Source organism: Ischnura elegans, chromosome 4, assembly GCF_921293095.1.
Source record: "Ischnura elegans chromosome 4, ioIscEleg1.1, whole genome shotgun sequence".
In the NCBI taxonomy this organism is placed as follows: Eukaryota; Metazoa; Arthropoda; class Insecta; order Odonata; family Coenagrionidae; genus Ischnura; species Ischnura elegans.
The window spans coordinates 24542292-24563687 of record NC_060249.1 but is presented as its reverse complement, the minus strand read 5'-3'; the positions used below and the strand labels follow the sequence as shown (position 1 = coordinate 24563687).

General features: G+C 36.9%; 1 protein-coding gene across 2 annotated transcripts; it reads right to left on the bottom strand.

Moving 5' to 3' along the window:
• Window positions 1-1364: 1364 nt before the first annotated feature.
• On the bottom strand, window positions 1365-21309 carry LOC124157158 (probable protein S-acyltransferase 23). 2 transcript variants are annotated; one of them, XM_046531670.1, is made up of 11 exons: window positions 19879-21307; window positions 19523-19790; window positions 18954-19197; window positions 16974-17139; window positions 13503-13636; window positions 13236-13381; window positions 10966-11062; window positions 3644-3796; window positions 3120-3292; window positions 2466-2631; window positions 1365-2046 (listed from the first exon to the last, which is right to left on the bottom strand). In XM_046531670.1, the coding sequence occupies exons 2-11, from the start codon at window positions 19651-19653 to the stop codon at window positions 1855-1857; spliced, it is 1602 nt and encodes a 533-aa protein (XP_046387626.1). In that variant the 5' UTR covers window positions 19654-19790; window positions 19879-21307; the 3' UTR covers window positions 1365-1854. The 2 variants fall into 2 exon arrangements, with proteins under 2 accessions (XP_046387626.1, XP_046387625.1); XM_046531669.1 differs by having other exon boundaries at window positions 19523-21309.
• Between the last annotated feature and the right edge of the window lie 87 nt (window positions 21310-21396).

Here is a 21396-nt window from a genome sequence, read left to right as displayed (position 1 = left end):
TGTGAACTTGATATTAATACACAAAAAATACTATTTCCCTTGAAACGTACCATCACTTTTGATAACTGCACTATTTTTAATGAAATTGCTCTGATTTTTTCTTTCATAAGGGGCCGGTAGATAGGGGAGGGGCATAAATGGAAGAGGCTGTGTGACGTAAGAGGATTCAAGACAAGGAAACGAGGAGGAGAGGATGTATCGGAGAGTTCAGGTGATTGGGAAAAGGGTGGGGCACAAGGGGATGGTTTAGATTTTTTGTCAGCAGATGCGAAGATGTTACCCCCGTGATGGGAAGCTAAAAGAGATGGGGGTGAGGAAAGGGGCAGATGAAAGGACCAGGGCGAGATGAAGAGTGGAAAAAATAAGGGGGTCTAAGGTGAAGGAAGAGTAGGAATCAAGGGAGCGTCATGGAAATGAGGAGGATGAGGAAGTGGGAGGACCTGTGTTCTCTATCTCCTCCGTCTCTCCCGCTTATCGGCGTGTCAGATGGAGAAACAGGGAGAGAAGAGGGGATGGGGGCTTGAAACCAGTGGAAAGGGAAAGGTCCCCAGTACTTGCAACTCTTAACTCTATTTTGTGGTGAACCTCGCTAAAATATAACCAAAGACCATGTCACCTGTGACAGTTCTTAAAAAAATTTCTAGTGTCACTTATGCTATCGCCTTGAAAGCTATTGTCACTGGCTATGTTCACCCTATCCTTCAAATACTGGTCCATCATATACTCCACTGCCTATCCCTCTGACGTGAAAATTCTTGAAATTCTAGTTAATTTCTTTATTTCAGTTGTCTGCCACTGCATTCTTAACCTATGTAACTCTTCTCACTCGTAAATAATGCTTGCCCGTATATTGGCCTCGCTAGTCACCTGTAGGAATATTTATGACTTTTCTTTCATTTGCCTTTTATGGTATGCATCGATCCTCTGAAATATTCCCGTTGTACTTTTAACTCGTCACCCCACATGCACCTTTCGTAACAACCACCTACTATTTTAATGCGTATTGTTTACTTTTGTGAATCTTTTGGGGAGGAAATATTCAGAAAAATCATGAATAATCACCTCTGCTCCTGGGATGTAGGCTTATTCCTCAGATGAGGCCTGTATGTAAGTTAAGATTTGCCTTTTGGAAAGTGTTCTTTGGAAATAAAAAATCTTGAGTAGAATTAGTGAATATTAATTATTGAGAGCTTTTTTCAGCTTTAATTTGTGATTTTTGCATCCTTGCTACCATAATTATTTCTTTCTTTCCTCTACATCTTGCCTATAATTGATTGAATCTGGTTACTTCTGCATTTCCTCCCCCATTCATGCATATTCAGGTTCATTTCACCATGGTGTAAGTCAAGAAAAAAATCAACGAGGACAAAAAATTATCATTTATTTAACATTTACAACATTCTTCAGGCGGTGTTCATTGCATTATGCAAACCCAGTAAGCATGGATATTATGCACTTGAAATGTCAACATTACAGCTGAGAGGAGCGAGGTCAATTGCTTCAGACCACCTCAAATAAGGAGGATAATGTAGTACCCCCCTGCCTTCAAAAAACTTTCTGACTGTGGTCTTGCTTTACGGTGAACAACAGTTTGTTTTTGGATGGAATCATAAATATGTAGTAGATGAGCATCAAAAAGATTAAGTTATCTTTGGATTCTTGGAAAGGCATTGCTCATAGAGCTGGAAAATTGTATTACATTTAATTTGTGCAAATCAGCGTTATAGTAGCAAGAGAAAAGGCTTAAGCATGGGAAACTCATGCATTTCATCATTAGCATATTTATGCATTTTAAAAATGCAAGTTATTTCACATAGATGCTCATCCAAAGTTTTGAGAATCTGAACTTTTTAATCAAATGTTGTCTTCCAGCAAAACATCTTCTTCATGGTTCAATGGTGCCGAGCACAAGAAAAATTCTAAAAGATTTAAGATGGGTCCTCTGGACCAAGGATTGCTGTAGCGACCTCTTTTATCCCGTAGATAAGGATAGCGTTTGTAATTAAACATTTCATTTGTTGTCAGATTCATGGCAGCATGCAACACCTGGAGATTAAAAAGAATTAAACAGTATAGTTCATTAGTAAGCCCATTAGATAGTATATACTTAAATAGTAATCGTAAATCGTAAAGTCATGTTAAACATCTCATTGATCTCGGTGCTGGTTGGTCAACTGAGGAGGCATGATGTATACGATGTAGAATCATTAAGACTTCTTCAATGGAATAGCCAATTATGCACATGGAATATTCATGAATTTCTCTCATTTTTTTATGAATGAAAATCAAATGCCATCAAGCTGGTCCAGTTATTCCTGCACTGTACACACATGTATTTGGATGACTCCCTTGACTAGCAACTGAACTTGAACAAAAATATTCCATTCAGGAATGAGCCCAAGGAAAAAAAATATGATGTAAAACAAATTATACAGGATAAAGAGATTATATTATGCAATACTTACAGAAGTACAAGCCAGGATCCATCCAAGTCCACAGAAAAACAAAGCCTCCAATAGCCCCAGGATGTAGAGAACCTCCCATCCTTCAATTGTTATACAATAGCAGGCAAAGTATATGGTAAATGAACAATTAATTGCTATACTCATCACAAATAACAGAAACCACATCCTGAAATGCAAAAATTGTTTCATCAGGGAAATAAAACTGATTCCAGTAGCAGCCTGAACAATTAGCCCCTGCTAATGCAAACATGCAATTACATAAATAGCAAAAATTCAGAAAGTCATTCAAGTTTTGAAATAATTCATGCTTAGATGATGTAATCTTAATTTTTTTAGACTGGTATCACTCAAGTCTCCATGTAAACTAAGGACAAATGATGACCTCAAACCTGAGTATATTCATACGTTAGAACGTCATAAAGCAATATTACATATTGAACTCTTTCTAAGAGATATAAGGTAGTTTTCTCACCGACTTCAACAAATCTAATTGAGTGAATTTGTTCTTAATTATGGTCTTACTACTTGATAAAATAATGAAGTATGTAGATAGTTTTACTTCATTTTTTTTTAAAGTAGCATTTATGAAGTAGCAATACCAAGACATATACAAAACCAAAATTAAAGCACTTAAAACAAGATGTACCACATTACCTGTTTCGCAAACCCACACAGTTATAGATGAATGGGCAATGGTGGTCAAAATACTGCACACAGCGATTGCAGATTCGGCAGTGCTTGGCCCTCAATGGACGGAGACATCTGCATGTATGGCATAATCTCGAGAGAACCACATTACGTTTCTTCCATTTGTCATAGTAAGGAATCTGTAAAAAGCAGTGGCATTCAATAATGCTCTGGTAAATAAAAAGTGGTAGAGTTGTTATATATTATATTCCCTTAAACTTTACTTAAGTACCACTGCATCAAACATCAGTTGTAAAAAAGGTATATTTTACATGGTAACAAACTTGAAATTAGCATATATTCATATGAATTAAATAAGAGAAAATGGACACAATGCAACCTTGAATTTTTACCCTTATCTCATACTAATGCCTTTTAGGTAGGGTGAATTTTATGGAACATATTTTGTGTGATTTCGGTGAAAACATCCACCATTGATTAGAATCATACAAATGAGTTCTTAAAAGAGTTGCATATTAAAATTACTTCACCTGTTTTATAGCTCTGTGGTAGCCATCTGTATTGAGGGCAACATATCCAGGATCCCGTCGATTGGCAATTATCCAACTTAGCCACATGACAACATTCCAATATATGAAGCAATAGTGAGAGCCACGTAAAATATTCCAAGTGACAGGCGCACACTATGAAAGAAAAGGAGGAACATGCATTTTAATGGTTATACACTGCTCAAAATTTCAAAGGATTTATGGAATACATTCATCAGAGATTAAAGCCATTTCTTTCATGTGTGCACATATTCACCTTCAACTAAGTCAATTGGATAGGAACCAGAATATTACTCTATGTAAAATTCTCATTTCCCTTGCTTACAACTCTCATTAAATAAAGTAACTATAGCTCTCAAGTATCATTAATAAAATTAAAAGCAGCAATTCTGCTCTTACATTGAAGGCCTGTTGTCCTATTGAAAAACAAAATTCTGATATAATAACTGTAATCATAGAACCAAATATGTACATACATAACTTGATTATAAATGGGCTTATGCAACCCACACAACGCATTTATATTGCCTAATGACCAGGATGACTGGCTAAGAGTCATTTATAGGAACCATGCAATGGTGATATCCACTCACACCCAGAATCGCATTTTATTAAAAGACTGGTTGATGGAAAGGAAAGATAAGTCTCGACAAAAAAATTTCTTGTGTAGTGTTCATTATTTTAATGTATTGCTTGTAATATGTAAGATATCACCAATGATTTTGAAGGAGTAATCTCAGGAAACCAGTTTCTCTCATATTAAAATTGTTTAAATCATGCGTCATGGAAAAGTAAATAGAATATTTGTTAGGTGATCGCATTTTGTCTTATTTTCAAGCATTAAGGGAGTGAACACCATAAGAATAAGATTTATGATATTTTTATCACATCAGAAAATAGGTGAATTAAATTTATAAATGAGTGAATATGGTGTGTATTTCAGATATTTATTAGAAGATTTTAAAAATCAATTGAAAATCGGTAAACTTTTGTGAAAAGAAGACTTTTATGATAAATTAAACACAACTGGACAAAATCAGAAATTTACATAATTTCCCTCATAGCACAAAGTAAGAGAGATATCCATTTCTTATGGTTTACTCACAGAAAAAATTGATAAGCAGCTTATCGTAAGCTAAGCATCCATTCATATGGTACTAGAAATAAAAACGCTATCCATGTAAAACACCACAACTCAAGGATATCCAGCAATAGTGTATTTGCAATGGGGACAAAAATGTATAACTCGCTCCCTGAGAGCATCAAATCTACCAAATGTAGCAATAGCTTTAAAAATAAGGTGAAAAAATATTTATTAATGAAATCTTTTTATTCACTGAGAGAATTTCTGACAGACAAAGTTGCCTAAGAGAATTTTATTTTACTGTATCTTGACGTACCCTATACAATTACTAATTGTGAGCTATTGTATAACTTACTTTGTATATTGTCTACCAGGGAAAATAAATTATTATTATTATTAAGGGACTTATGTGAGTCAATGGTAAGATTTTAGGGAAGAATAGGTAAGGAATGCTATCAAATATCCTCAGACAATGTAAGTTGCTTCTGTTGGAGTGCCAAAGACGGCTGAACAGCATACTACACATGCTACCCAGCTCATACTGACATGAATTTAAAACCTATCAGTGAAATTCAGCGAGTCTTTTTAAGAGCTTAACAACTGATAACAGATTTTCCCGTAAATAGAAAAAAACTAACAACTGCAAGCGACCGGCTAGTGAAGATACAAAGCATAATACAAGTACTTCATTTTTACGGCGAAAGGAAAAAAATCAACTCCAGGAAGAACCGAACGTATGACGTACGCATCCGAAGCTCTATACGCTAACTACTAGGCCACGGCAACTGATGTGTGAGAGAGGCATAGTTACCACTTTAAAATCCAGTCATGTAGAAAAACTTGGCTGGTAGGTGCATGAAAAACTGAAATTATTCAAGGTCCACACAATATAAAATTTATGAATTTTAATTTATGGCCTGATAACCCGAAGAATATAAAATACATTAGAGATTCCTACCGGCTTTTTTATATTATTCCACATCGCTATTCTTGTGAAATTATGTGTTTTTCCGACGACCATCGTTTTGCCATCAGGTCATAAATGTGAATTATTTTCAAATTATGTTGATGATGTTATTGATGTATGATGTTATTTCTACTCATATTATAATTGAGGGAGGTTCAGCATAAACTGGCTTTTAAAGAGGCTGTAGAAAATAAAATAGGGGAGGATCCGACCAACAAACCAATGGAAGAGAGTTGGAAAACCATTAGAAGTGGTCTGCAGGCGGCAGCTGAGGAAGTTCTTGGTAAAAGAAGAGTCGTTATGAAAAAACCATGGATCACGCAGGAAGTATTAGATCTCATTGAAGAAAGAAGAAAATACAAAGCTGCGAAAACAGAGGAAGGACAGAATCGTTACAAGAGGATAAGGAACGAAATATGTCGTAAAGCGCAGAAGGCTCGAGAAACGTGGATGAAAAGCATTTGCGATGACGTGCAAAACAATCTTAAACATGGAAAAGTAGAGGCCGCTTATAGGATAGTGAGGAACTACTTGAAGGAAAGGGGCGTAAGATGTAATACCCTTAGGGACAAAAACGGAGAACTATTGATTGAAAACGAAGAAAAAGGGAAGAGATGGAAGGAATATCTGGAAGATTTGTACAAAGGAAGTCGCCTCAGAACGAATGCTATCGAAAACGAGAGGGAAGTGGATGCCGATGACATGGGAGCCCCAATTTTAAGATCGGAATTTGATGCGGCTGTAAGAGACCTCAGGATAAATAAAGCGTCTGGCATTGATGACATTCCTGCAGAACTAATCAAAAATTCAGGAGAGAGGACGTTGAGCCAGCTATACAAAATCATTAGTGAAATGTATACGACAGGTGAGATACCAAAGGATTTCGAGAGGAACATTATAATCCCTATTCCTAAGAAGAAACGAGCGGAGAAGTGCGAAGATTTTAGGACCATAAGCCTTACTACACATGCATCAAAGATACTGACAAGGATCATCTATAGAAGAATAGAACGAAAAGCAGAAGAGTACTTGGATGAGGACCAATTTGGATTCAGGAAAAACAAAGGCACAAGGGAAGCAATATTGGCCCTAAGACTGCTCATAGAAAAGAGAATGGAAAAGAACAAGCCAACATTCGTTGCGTTTGTGGACTTAGAGAAAGCATTTGATAACGTGGATTGGAGCACAATGCTTGGAATCCTAAAGGAAATTGGGGTTCTTTATAATGACAGAAGAATCATCCACAGTTTATACAAAAACCAAATAGCCGTGATAAAATCAGGGCCCAGCTGTGAAGAAGCAAGAATTAAGAAAGGAGTGCGACAAGGCTGTACATTGTCACCCGTAATTTTCAACGTTTACATTGAAAAAGCCATTAAGGAAATCAAAGAAAAGGCATTGGGAGTGAATATCCATGGAGAAAAAATAAGCATGCTAAGATTTGCCGATGACATAGCCGTTATAGCAGAAACAGAGAAGGATTTGAAAAATATTCTGGTTAATATGGGTAGGGTAATGAGTAGATATCAACTGAAAATAAGCACGAAGAAAACCAAGATCTTAGTATGCAGCAGAAGAGAAGAAGTCAAGACCAACATTAAAATAGGGAGGCAAAAACTGATAGAAGTGGATGAATTCTGTTATTTGGGAAGCAAGATAACTAGTGACGGGAGAAGCAAGAAAGAAATTATCAGCAGAATAGCCCAGGCGAAGAGAGCATTCCACCAAAAGAGAGACCTGCTTACAGCGGGAAACTTAAATATGGATGTAAAGAAACAATTTATAAGAACCTACATCTGGAGTATGCTCCTATACGGAAGTGAGGCATGGACAATGACCGCAGTGGAGAAAGCAAGGATAGAGGCCTTTGAAATGTGGTGCTGCAGAAGAATGATGAAAATCAAATGGATGGACCGAGTTAGTAACGAGGAAGTCCTAAGAAGGGTAGGAGAGAAGAGAAGCCTCATGAAAACCTTAATAAGAAGACGGAACAACCTTATTGGCCACATCTTGAGACATGATGGCCTGATGAAGACAATCGTCGAAGGACAGACGGAAGGCAAGAATGGAAAAGGAAGACCTCGAACAAAATATATGGAACAAGTAAAGAGAGATGTGAAAGAGAAGAAATACGTAGGAGTGAAAAGATTAGCTGATAGGAGAACTGAGTGGAGAGCTGCGTCAAACCAATCCTAGGATTGTTGACCAGTGATGATGATGATTATAGAAGTGCCAAGAATGGAAAAATTATTCTCTTACACAAATCCCTTAATGAGTACTCTAAAACGATGGAATAAAAACAACATCTACGGAAGTGCTGAAAGTTTGGCATCCATTTTGTCATTAATCTGGATGTTTGTTGGCCTAACCGTAAGAAACCCATAACAAGCTTACTTGATGAACGCCTTCGTTATTTCATCCTTTCACCTTATCTCAATGACTTATGATGTGCTGGCTGGGTTGTTGATACCACTGAATTGCAAATTTATTACATGCAAAACTATTGAATTGATTTTCTTTTTGAAATTTCATGTCTTCTTCAATTGTATTAAAACTTATAGGCTGCATTTTCTGGGTATCACCACGTCGTGCTATCGGCTGCAGGGCGACCAATCAGGGAGAACATACACCACTGGGCTGCCTATATAATGGTGGCCAAAACATGGCAGAAGCACTTTGACCTGAAGACACCTGCTGGAATGCAGGAGAAACTGCTGCCTCCAACACAACCACGACACAGTGAAACCAGGAAAATGCAGCCTACATTATCAGTGGACTGTGGAAGCCTTCACACCAACCTGTATCAAAAATTGTCGATGGGTAAGAATTAAGGTTTTGATACGAAAACATGAAAAAAGCTGCTAGTTTCTTCATAATGTTATTAAGTTATTGTTATTTTCACAAAAAATATATATTTTTTATTTCTAAACTTCTTCCTCCTTAGTAAAAACCATATTAGAAAGTTTGTTCTGTGTTCCAAGTTTCACCATAGTAATTAATTTATGGGTAAGAATAAGAGTACAAATTTCTGCCTGACACTTTTAAAGCATTAGATTGCAGTTCTCTCCATGGTCTTTGGGTCAGCAGCTTCAAGTTATCACCATGATGAAATTTTGTGGCCTATGTTGGCCACATCTTCAAATCAGGTCTGAAAGGAACTCAGATGAGACACGTCTTCTTGGAAATAACTTCAATGGAGCTAACCCAAAAATCATGGAGAGAACTCCAACAAAAGAAAAAAATGGAAATGTTTAGAGGATTTTACTGAGCTTTAATTAATTAAATATATATATAATTTTTTTCTGGTTTATTCACCTTGTCATCACCATGCCTGACATCATTCCATTGTTTTATCAGTGAAAATAAGAAATGATAAGTGTCAAAAATATACAACCTTAAACATTTACTCACTGGCCTGTTTATAGCATTTAGTTTTTCAAAGAGGACAACAGTTCTACAATATATGGACCAATCAGGGTGTTAAAATGCATGAGGTTTTTAGTCAGTTTGGAAATTGAAAGAAAAAGTAAATTAATGAAAATTAAGTTAAAAATTCTTTTTCAATAACCTTCACGAGTATGATAAATACTGACAAATAAAAAGTTGATATTATAATTATAGAAATACTGTATAGAAAAATTGACCAAAGTAAGTTTATTTCACTCAAATCAGCCTCCTACAGTGAGTTGCACTGTAAGGTACATATTTACCAAAAACTGGCTGCCATCACAAAGACCAAAGAATTTAGAGTCCAAAAATCATTTGGAATAAGAAGATAGGTAGATGATCTCACTGAAGATGGAAGTTATAATGAAACTTCAGGATACTAGCTCTTTTAGTGTCATGTCATCTCATTTTGTTGATAACATGTATTCAGGTATGTATGAAGTAATATGACTTATTTTTTTGCGTAAAGTTTTTTTCATAGAAAAATAAATATGTCCATATTATTTCAAGTACATTTTAAAATTATATTGAAATCATTTTAATACCCTCATATAAATTTGCTCAGATACACAATCTTGGTCATACAAAAGTGTTCAAATAAACCAGTATAATTCTCATCACTTCAAGGTGAGGTTGAGGTGACCGACAGCTGTAGCCATGCATAAAACTACTGACTGAATCAGAATTGGATTCCCAGTGAATTATATTTTGTATATTTTTTTAATTACTGGGACTATTGATATCATCACCTTTACAAAATCACTTACCACTGCACGAAGTGCAAAAAATTCCTCAGGGGAAATCATTTGCCTTGATCAAGACATTCACCTGTCCACAGGCAAAAGGTAGGTAATTGTAATGGTAAGGACTAATTGAATGCATATGTTAAATTATATTAAATGCATTAATGAGTGGTGAGTTAAAAACTTAATCACAAAAATGTGGATGATCTAATTTGATCCTTTCATCATTTTTTCTTCAGAAAAAGATGTTATTCAATGCCAATTTTTAAACCAAAAAAATCATTATTTTTCTTTAGAAAAAATTATTTTTTAAAAATCTATTTCAAGAGGAAAAAAACGTCCATATCAATGTTATATCTAATCCCAGCCTTAGACAATGGTTTATCTTGATCATTTGTTCTATACTTAAGGTTATATGGACGATTTAGGTGACTTTTTTGCCAAAAATGATAAAATAATTTTAAAATGATTTTAATATATTCTCACAATATAAGTAAAATATTTTTTTCGTAAGATTTTGCTGCTTGGGTTCATGTAGCCTATATTTAGTACAATAACCTCAAACTGATTTAATCAATTACAAATATCAATGGGCTAAATACATTATTTAACCCTTAGATTGGAATATACCTTGAAAAGTTAACATAAAATTCATCCAATTGACTGGTTATAACAGACTATCACATGGAGTGGGTTGTACACAAATAATTCAAACAATGAGTTTGGAGGGATACCCCATGATTTCACAGCTGAGGGCAATCCACTGACCCTTAAATTGAGAGATAAAGAGCTATTCTTAGTACAGGGATAAATTGATTCCTCATCCTTTTGTTAAACTTGTATGTAAGGTTTACCATGAGAGCAGTTTCAATCAACAGAAAACTTTTAAGGCAGGCAATATCCAACAATTAAATAAATTTCATGCAAAGCATTTAGAGATAGGTGCATCATTTAGTGATTATGTATGAAACGTTTGTATAATTCTATGCTTGAGATATTCAAGTACACATGAAGAATAAAGAGTTAATAAAGTGCTTAATGAGTGTAATAAACTTCTGATTACCCGTAAAAGATACATAGGATAGCCCCAAAGTAACACTGAACACATGAACAACAGAAGAGGTCCTTTGGAGTTTCCAGCACCTCCAAAAAGAAGCGCCCTGAAAAAGTCAACAATAATTTCGTAGAAAGTCTATACCTAAAGATAAATTAAATAATGCCACAATGGAAATACACAGCACAACAAGAATGATTATTGCCAAAGAATGATCCAACTTTAAATGCATCAACAACTAACATCCTCTCACAACCTATTTCTGGGCTAGTAAAAACTGGAATATGAAAGGGGAATGTATAGGATGAATAGAATTAGGTAACCAACTTAGGTCATGATGTTAAGTCAATAATGTTTTTAGAATGTCATCAGGGTAGGTACCTACTGATAGTAAAATGCCAAATATGTAAATATATGTAAATCCTGAAACCTGATTAACCTCAGGGGTAGCACCAAAATTTTATAGCATTCCTTTGATTTTTGCTTATTCCTCCTGCACTACACATTTTAAGGGATAAATCACAGTACATATTGAGCATTTACAAGATTAATTTTAATATCTTTTGAAATAAAAATAAGATCTGTAAACGTTCACTAGTAATTCCTGACAGGGGCACAGCTAGGAAATAACGCTGGGGGGGTTTAGGTGCAACTAATACCAGGGTATGAAAGATTTTTCCTGGCAAACAACATGTAAAAACTCTTCTCGGGATAACTCTTCTTGGCGCTCTCATATAATCTTACCGGCGCGGTATCCCGAGAAGAGTTAATACCGGGATGTGTGGGGGTATGGAATATCCATCAGGATAAGCGGTAGGTGTGAGATTAATAAATAGCAGAATTTTAAGATACATATATGGTTCAAAATGGTGAGTTTTACGACTTTCTGAGGGATATTTTATTGAACCTTACACTATTCTAATAGTAATATCAATCCAATTAAGTAAAGTGGATGAAACTTAAAAATTTCTCTGAGCTCTGGGGGGGGGGGGTTTTATCCCCCAAAACCCCCCTCTCTGCACCACTGCTTCCTGAAATATAGGTCTTTAAAATTTAGAAATGTGTGGCAACAATTGGCATTTCTTTCCTTTCATCATACTAAAAGGTAAAAATTTGCACCACAAAGCCTGTCCTTCAACCAACGTTATGATGATTCATCAATAAGACATTTAATAAGCTTTAATATGTGTGAAAAATATTTTAAATGTATTAACTCATTCTCTCATTAAAAGGTAAAAACATAAAGGGAAAAGTTGAATTTTGGACTGAAAATGTTCATGGATGAATATAATTAGGTAACCATGTTTTATTTGAAGAGAGGACTATGCTTACTGATAAGTGATAACCCATGAGTGAGATCAATGTTATGCCTGATGATAAGTTAGATTTAAGTCAACTCATGAGGTTATAATTAAGAGTTATGACATTTTATATTTTTTAATTTTAGAAAGATTCATTGGTAATCTTCACTCTACCCTACCACTTTGTAATCACTTCTTGGCAACCTACATATCTGAATACTATTATCTGATTCCTTTAACAGCATTAACTGCAAGCCCTGATTTTCTCATTGTCACTACTTGAGAGATGATACGTGGCCATGAAGCATACCAAAAAATCAGGAATAAATGCTTTTAAATTAATATTAACAGACCAATTTATGTTAGTTACATGGATTAATTTATTCACACTCCTAATTTGAGCTCATGTAAGTTTTGACTGGCCTATTCTCCCCATTGCAGAAAGTCAAAGCCTAGAGAATTCAACTTTACTTAATAGTGTACATAATTTGCATTTTAAAAAGAGAAAACATTAGTTAAAACAATATACGAGAACCTCAAGACTCAAATATCTCACGCAAACTTGAAATCTCCTATTTTATCACGTGGTGCAAAAAATATCTCTTTCCTGATTCAACCTAGTTCCTCACTTCAGCAAAGTTCAAATGCAAAATAGAACTAGGACGACACGCATGGATTCTAAATTGAGGAGGTAGTTAGTTTCACCAGGGAGTTTTATAAATGTCGAAAGTCACCTTACTCTTCACTTGCATGCAATTTATAGTTATTTTTCAAGCAAAAATGTAATTATGTAGTCACTTATTTCTTTCTTTCAAAGAGTCATTCACTTTTAAGGTTCTAAAATCTATTTTGAACCCTGGCCATATATGTGACAATATTTTCAATAGAAATGGAAACTTCATATTTCTATTAAAATTTCAATTCATTCAACTTGCACCTTACCATGATAATTGGCAGAGAAAGCCTTTGCCCACTCACCAAATTTCAGATATTGGAGGGAACCATCTTGCTCTTAGTTTCTGCTCCCTGGATAGGACCTGCACAATGTCAACATGCCGATGGCTTTTAGCTAGCATTAGAGGTGTTTTTCCATTTTTATCCTTAGGTTCCAGGTCAATCTTATTCTGGAAATGATTTCATTCAAAATACAATAGTATTTGACTCATGATAAAATATTTCAGTAAAATTAAATTTTCTTCAAGATGAAAGTGGTTCAAACTTCAAATAAACTTCTTAAAAAGTTACCTTTTCACAGAGTATTTTCACACAGTTAACATTTCCTGACAGGCAAGCTAGGTGTAAAGGTGTGGACCCAAAATTGTCAGGCTTTTCCAAGTCAACCCCAGAATACATTAGCAGTCTTATCAATTCCGGATGGCCTATTACAAGGAGTAAATTTTTCATTGTAAGAGATTAAGGATTTTGTGATTTAAAAAAATAACTTTTCCAATAACCAAAGGACTATTCAAAACAAATCTTAAATATCTGTCATTAAAATTATCAAATATTTTGCTTGGATTCATCAGGTGCGACATTAATAATTGTTGGTTGTAGATTGTATATTCAGTTTCGTACCAAAATAGAAACAAAGTGTAAAATGAAAATTTTGTTCCAACTCACATGATAGAAATTCAGGTTCTAGAATCACTTGCATGATGAAGGGATAATTAAAGACAAATGGCAAAAGAGGATATACCACCACTCTTTCTTTTACAGTGGAAGCTCGGATAACGAGCGCTGAAAATCCCCGGAAAACCGCTTGCTACATCAGACACTCATTATATATTTGAAGGTGAATCCAATTCCCATATTAACCTTTACTTCACAGCTTATCTTTCATATTGTGCTATTTCACAGACAAATAAGATCTGCCTTTGCCTTAACTTGCATATTTGAATATGATTTTGCAAACAAAATATTGCAAAACTATTATTGGCCTTGTCAATCAAATCACGCATTCGTGGCTGCATGTTGCTCATAGCAATCTGATCATGGATCTGGGATGTCCGGGATTGTTGAGAGCATCGAATCACTGTGTGACAGGTGAAACCATGTTCCAAACTCATAGTTGCCGTAGCCAGGCGCGGTCACACCATCACCGACTTTTGGAAGCTATTAACATAGACCTCTGGTGCGTAACCTCACCGAGCCATGGACACTAAGATGGTCCTTATTTTTAAAGTTTTTGAATTTCTTTTGGGACACCCCCCAGTTTTGTTCCATTTGGTGAGAAAATAAATCATGACAATTATTTTTGCAATCGGATGCCGGGAAAACATGCCGCATCGCACTTAAAGTTTTGAAATTTGGGTATTTTTGGGTGTTTTTCAGACATAAGTGAAGATGACTTCACTCTCGGATTATTTTATCACTTTTCTGTTTTCTAAAACGACTCATTAGACATTTGCAGAGTATCACCTCAAATTTCTTTCATTTCTGCCCTTTGGTTCCCGGGATATGGCACCGAGAGTGAGCGTCAGACACTTTGGGTGGCACGCGGGTTGCATACTGTCAATTTTTGTTGATCATTCTCACCCATGGCAAAACCATAAAATTCTTTTGATAAACTTGAAACCTCGAATGATATATTTATGTCTGTCTATTGCCAAAGCGGGCTTAGTAGCAGTGGTATATTCTCCATATCTAAATCTTATATCTACAGGTAAGTGCTTCTATCTAAACTCAGTGAATCATTTCTGGGAGCTAACCCCCTGAATGGTATGTGAAGGTGCTTCTTCTTGCACGGGTTTCAACTTTTGAGATTTTATTCCTTTGCATCAGGAAAAGGTGGGGTTAGTTGAGAGATAATAGATAGGTGGAAGTTGGGTGGATTTCCCAGTTTTGGATATGGATATTTTGTAAACTCTGTGACCATAGTGCATAGCCATTTGATCGGCACGGTTACCCCGACTGTATCCGTGATGTTTAGACATTTATTAGCTGAAGAAATAAACCTTATACACCTCTTTTCAGAGTACAGCAGACTCCCGATTATCCGGCTGTGGTATATCCGTATTGTGGATTATCCATGCATGATTTTCACTCTCGCTCAATATTTTCCGCCATCTTTATAAAAAAAAAATTGGACGCAAAATCCCCGGAATTACTGCATTAATGCTGGCATACACCGGGCTTATTATTTCCGTTAGAATCCCCTTCGTATAACGGAAGCGATCCCGAGCTAGCTGCATTCACGGGAGCACCGTGTTCCTGTTTTCCAAGCCTCGCAATGCGAGACCGCACTCCGTGATCATGGATACATGTTCTGCAGCAGTTGCAACCCCGGCAACTTGCACGAGAGGCGACTACGTACGTGGCGTGGTGCCTGACAGAGTAGTTTCCGACATCGAGCAGTGGTTTTGAAACATTCGTGCAAACCACTTCTCTGTACCGTGATCACAAAGCCACGGATGTGTGGTTTTTGAAACCAGGCCTTACATGGAGCATTGATAAAACGAGTACATCCATGTCATCACCGCTAAAAAGATCGCGAACTGGCGAAGAAACCTCGCAATGAGTCCGGGAAGCACTCTAAAATATCAGAATAACTGCATGAATATTAATACATATATTGTTTGTTTTCCGTAAATTATGAACATTACAAGATATTACAGTGAAAGTTTGGGTTATCCCTGTATTCCGATTATTCGTGCTGTCTCTCCCCATCATAAGCCCGGATAATCGGGAGTGTGCTGTAATTCTTTCCTGAGTGACCCTGATGACTTTCTACATCAATATTTATGCGGCGCTCTAAGGAATTGTACCTCACAATACCGAGTACGTTACATGGCAGAGACTTATCGGCCTCGTGCTATCCGTATTTTTACAGTTAGAGATAGGCCTTTTGACAGTACACTGCCAATCACTAGTTATAATGCAATTCTTGCTATATCCCGGGTTCACTAAAACGAGCTTCCACTATAGTTAATGTTTATTCAGCATTACCCTCAAGAAATATCCTTTTTGATACCTAGCATGTAACGTGGAAGGATTTTTTTTACCCTCGGTAGGTACATCCAATTTATTTTATAAGTAAAACATAGCCCATTAGGGGGTACAAATGCTATCACTCACTATGACAGGATTCTTGCAATACGCCAAACTCGTTATACTGGGCTTCTATTGTACCTTGCATTAAATGCTCTTTATGAAGGAAGGAAGGAAAGAAAAAATACAGGTGACCCACCCTAACTCTACCTACAGTAATACTGGCTTTTCAATCTGACTCCTTATTGACAGTACATAGTACATAATTTATGGATGTACCTGTGCATATTAATGTCCAAATGAAGGCCTGGCTCATGACCAATTAACTGGTAACAGTTCATAGTGCATTTACGCAAATGGTTTCATGGAACTGAACCTGCATGAATGCATTATTGAAATTAGAACAGCTTCCATTTTCTGTTCATGAATTCAAACAAGTTGGATTGTTACAAAGTGAATTCTTGCATTCATTCTTGTGTTTGTGTATTGACACACAAACTTGCATGTAAGAATATGCCATATAGCCAGGCCTTGACAGCTAGAGGTATCAATGCGTCAGAGGTAAAAGGCAATTCTGACTCTGATGTTACCTCAGCACTCTCGATTCTTTTTTCCAAACCAAACTTAGATGTTCTACAATTCTATATGATACAAATGGAACTGCATGGACAAATGAGAAATACATAGCCATGATTTTACAAATTAGCTAACAAATAATTGAATAACAACCTTTATAGGCTGCCCAGTGTAAAGCAGTGTCTCCATTTATGTCTGCTGAGTGATTGTGAGCACCCATTCCTAAGAGGAATGTGGCAGTAGCCATTCTTCCATACATACAAGCAGTCATTAGGGGAGTAAGTGCTTTGAAATCAGCAGCATTGACAGCCACTCCAGCCTAAAATTAAGAAGCAAGATTCATCATAAGAATTATTATTTGTATAATTACAATAAATATTTTAAAAAATCTATAATTTAACAAATTATGTAACCAATGGTTGGTTGAGAGGGTCTTGTATTTAAGCATGGAAGGAATAGTTTACAACGATCCCTTATGAACGATAGTGATGACAATACAATGCCCAAAATATGTGCTTGTTCCCTTCGGCATGACCCACTGGTGTTCTATGTTTCTGTTGTTTGTCTTCTCTTTGCAGCCTTTGCCCAGCTAAATTAGAGCTAAACCAGTTAGATAGGTAAAACTTGGAGTGTGACTATTATTCATGTAAACCTATGAGGTATATCAGGAAGTTAAGTGTGACCCACCGGTGGGTCACACACTAACTGGACTGGATGGCACCATGCAAAATGGTCAACCATTCACAACGAGTCCTACCACTTATTATCAGAGAAAATGATTTGGCATGCAATTTTATGTTAAATGCATTAATTCTATATGTTACACGACTTCAGAAAGGAGTTTGATGACAAAAGTTGAAAGAAAAATGGGATTGGTACCACCTGGTTGGTGCTCCTTGGTGGTTTTCTGAAACTGGCCCCAGTCTAAATCTTAGGTTGCAAAAACCCAGAAATTAGCAGCCCTGAATCCTGGCAGTAGGCCTGTGCCACATTCTTGAGGCATTGCACTGGGAGGGCTTCTACATCTGCAGTACTGGTGGCTGCCTTATGTTCCTCCACTTCCCCTCTACCAGCCCCATCAGAGGAAGGCCCCAGAGTGTGGTACCACCTCTGGGCAGTGGCTAGAAGATGAGCTTATATGCAGTAGCGGATCCTGGATAGAGTTAAGGGAGGGGGGCTACGTATGGGGTACACTTCCAGAATTATTGTGGGTCTGAACAAAAATTACCATTCTATCTAGTGTAAATTAGATGTCCAAGGGGGGGGGGGGCTATATTCCCCTTAGCCCCCCCATAAACCCACCACTGCCCATATGTGACCCATTAACGGGTCATACCTCGCAGAATGGAGTTTACCCGTGCACCACCAGTAGGTCCCTACACAGTCTGAACCCAGGAAGAGAGATTCTACTCCTCAGGAAGCAAATTAATGCATCGGTAGAAAGAGCAGATTCTTGTTAGGATCATTCACTCTTGCTCTGTATGCACTTATTTTTTCAAAAAATACCTACTCCGGATACTCCATAAGCTCCCTTCTCACCCAAAGGTGATTTATAATAAATGAGATGTCACCTTCAGTGCAAGTTAATGTTGGATGATATTTGGATCGCATGCAATTTTTTGGCAGCTTAGTCTAAAAATTGGATCTGGCATGATGCAATAAGTCTGCTTTGGCCAAAAGAAAAGGGTGGGGACTAGGTAAAGCATAGCCACTAACTTCGCTCTCCTGCACATGTTAACAAACTATTGAGTGAATTCCTTATTTTCTGGCTATTTTAGTATCTATGGCTTGTTTATTTTTTCTAAAAAAGTCACAGTTCACACTGAAATGAAAATACAAAATATTTGTGGAGATGGAGGGCTGAGGCTCCTCCAGGCCCTCAACTATCAAGATAGCCTTTTGGTCACTCTCCAGGTTGCGTCAAAAAATATAAAGCCATTGATTTCATTGTGAGGTGACTAAACATTACTGCATGCCTGAACTGGTTTAGAAAAATACCCTGAGAACTTATAAATCTGGGATTTTCAGAGTGCTACGTGCAATGGATTTCAAACAGTAACCCAATATATCTCCAAAGGGTTCAATTCCTTTTGGTTTACCCAAATAAATTTAATATGGAATATCAAAACTTACCTGCAAAAGAACTTGCACCACAGCTACGTGCCCCTTTCGACATGCCCAGTGAATGGGGCGAGGTCCTTGAGTTCCTAGGCAAGGTAAATCCACAGGAACTGACCGCTCCACCAAATACCGCATAACCTCCACATTTCCATCCAGAGCAGCCCAATGAGCAGGCGTGTAACCCCATTGATCTCTAGCACTTAAAACCTCTGCAGCTCCAAGTTTTTCAACAAGAACCTCAATATCCGATAAATTCCTGTTTATGAAGATTAATATGAGCTAATAACATACATAAATAAAATGGGCCAAACATGATGAACAGAAGTTCAGTCCAATTCTCTCAACCCAAAAATGAGTAAAGAAGGTAAGTGAGCTATCCAAAGACATTCAGCAATCTAAATAGGATAGGATATTCTAATCTTTGTTTCCCAATATCACCCCAATAACCCTGAAGCTGGTTATCGTGTGACAATTTAAAGTCAACAACTCCTTCACTTTTATTACATTATTATCATCTTCAACATTTGTTTTGCTGGTGAAACCAATTGATAAAATCATTCATCATTGAGTAACATACTAACCCAGTGCGGACAACGTCAAATATGGACTTTTCCGTTTTTCCATTTGAATATTCAGAGGTGACAGAGCAGGCTAGTATATTGTTTGAATCTTTTTCCTCGCGCACCGTGGCGGCCGAATGTTCCGCGACCATGTTGCAAGTTTGCCCGGTTTCTTGCAAGCCCCATACGCTGCGGGCTGCCCCCGGGTTAGGATATACTTTACACAACGTACTGACGGATTTTTTTAAACGTGGATTACGAAAAGTTGACGCCTCTCGATAGCGGTGGGCTGCTGAAAAAAGTCCCGAAATATGGTTTAAAGAACCACATAAATTGTCAATCATTGAGGTACTGATTGAGAAAAATAGTAATTTAACCTAAAAAATCTTTTGCTGAGATTCGTAAGTGGTGATACGGTAATATCTCCTTGAACTAAATCAACCTCCTCAACAACCCAGGGTGAGAATCAAAACACCGCCACGCGCATGATCGTATCGATCGCCCGACGCTATGCGGAAATTCGTCACGCCATTCCACATCCAACGTCGCAGATCAATGAGGGACTGTTTATACATCAACGCGATTTCAGAGTTAGGAAAACAAATACCAAAACTAAAATTCTAAGTGATTAATGCGTCTGTTTACCTCGCGTTATAAGACCAACGAACGCAACCTCCGATCAAGTAGTTATATCTCCCCTCCACCATTTTCGTGGTGAAAAATACGCGATACTGAAAATACTCGTAATTAGACAGACATGGTTTAAAATGGCGCAAAAAAAACAAAAAATACGTAAGGGACACTGTCGGTAAAGATTATAAAAAATAGCGGTAAACAAAGAGCCCAATTGTCATTAAAGCGCATGCGTCCCCACTGAACGCACGGTCACGCCCATGAACATACATGTATGTATGCTCATGGTGTTGCCATTCACTGCATTTGGTAATTAGTCACTTCGAGGATGTACAGGAGGAAATGAAAAAGATATTCAGGGGCAAGGTAGCGGAGTTTTAGTTGGAAAGTAGAGAAATTCTGAATAATGGAAGGAAGGAATTCGAATTCATGAGGGTTGCTTAATCGATAATTAATATTAATGTAACAACTAAAACAATTAGTTTACTACTTAAAACAGTGCGTTTGCACCTTATTTTAACTTACAATTACATTCCTAAGAGTGAAGAGGGTCCTTGGTGAAAAATTATACTTCGGGGAGGGTTGCTTTTTTGGTATGCGGGTTGCCTATACTGTTATTTTTTTAATCTTGCACAACGGAGAAGCATTTAGTGCCATTAAATAATCTAAAAATTTTGTTTGAATAATGCTCAAATTTAGTCATCGCTGGCCTTCACTGAAACAGCCTAAGTTATTATGGTTAGGTCTTTGTAAGTGTTTGTTCATTAAATCCACCAGATTTTTACAAAAATTTTATAAGTTAGGAATCTGTTGGGAGTATTTAATATAAACCAATTTTGAACAAATTGTGAAAGTAGGATCCTGATATCAGTCTACAACTTTTCATTGATGAGAGAAAGTCATATGAAAAGTACATTCAGATCAAATCCCGGGTGAAACCTTCAGGCACCACACACATAAATCCTCATATTGCAAGTTGGCACATTGAAAGGAACTGGCTCCCTTACCCTGAATGGGTGAAATTCTCATACATGTGACTTAATCTGGGGTGAGATCTAACCTCACCTATCAAAACCAAACAAGTTGAGTCATTGATTGGGTGATCACTTGGATAAATATCTTGTATTGCTATAGTTTCCACAGATTTTCTTTTTCAAAAGGCCATTTTACAAGGTACACGGAATTGCGCAATCTGACGTATGTGCGAAGGCGCAATCGAAATTGTGTCGTGTAAAGCGGTGAATTGCTAGAACACATGCGAG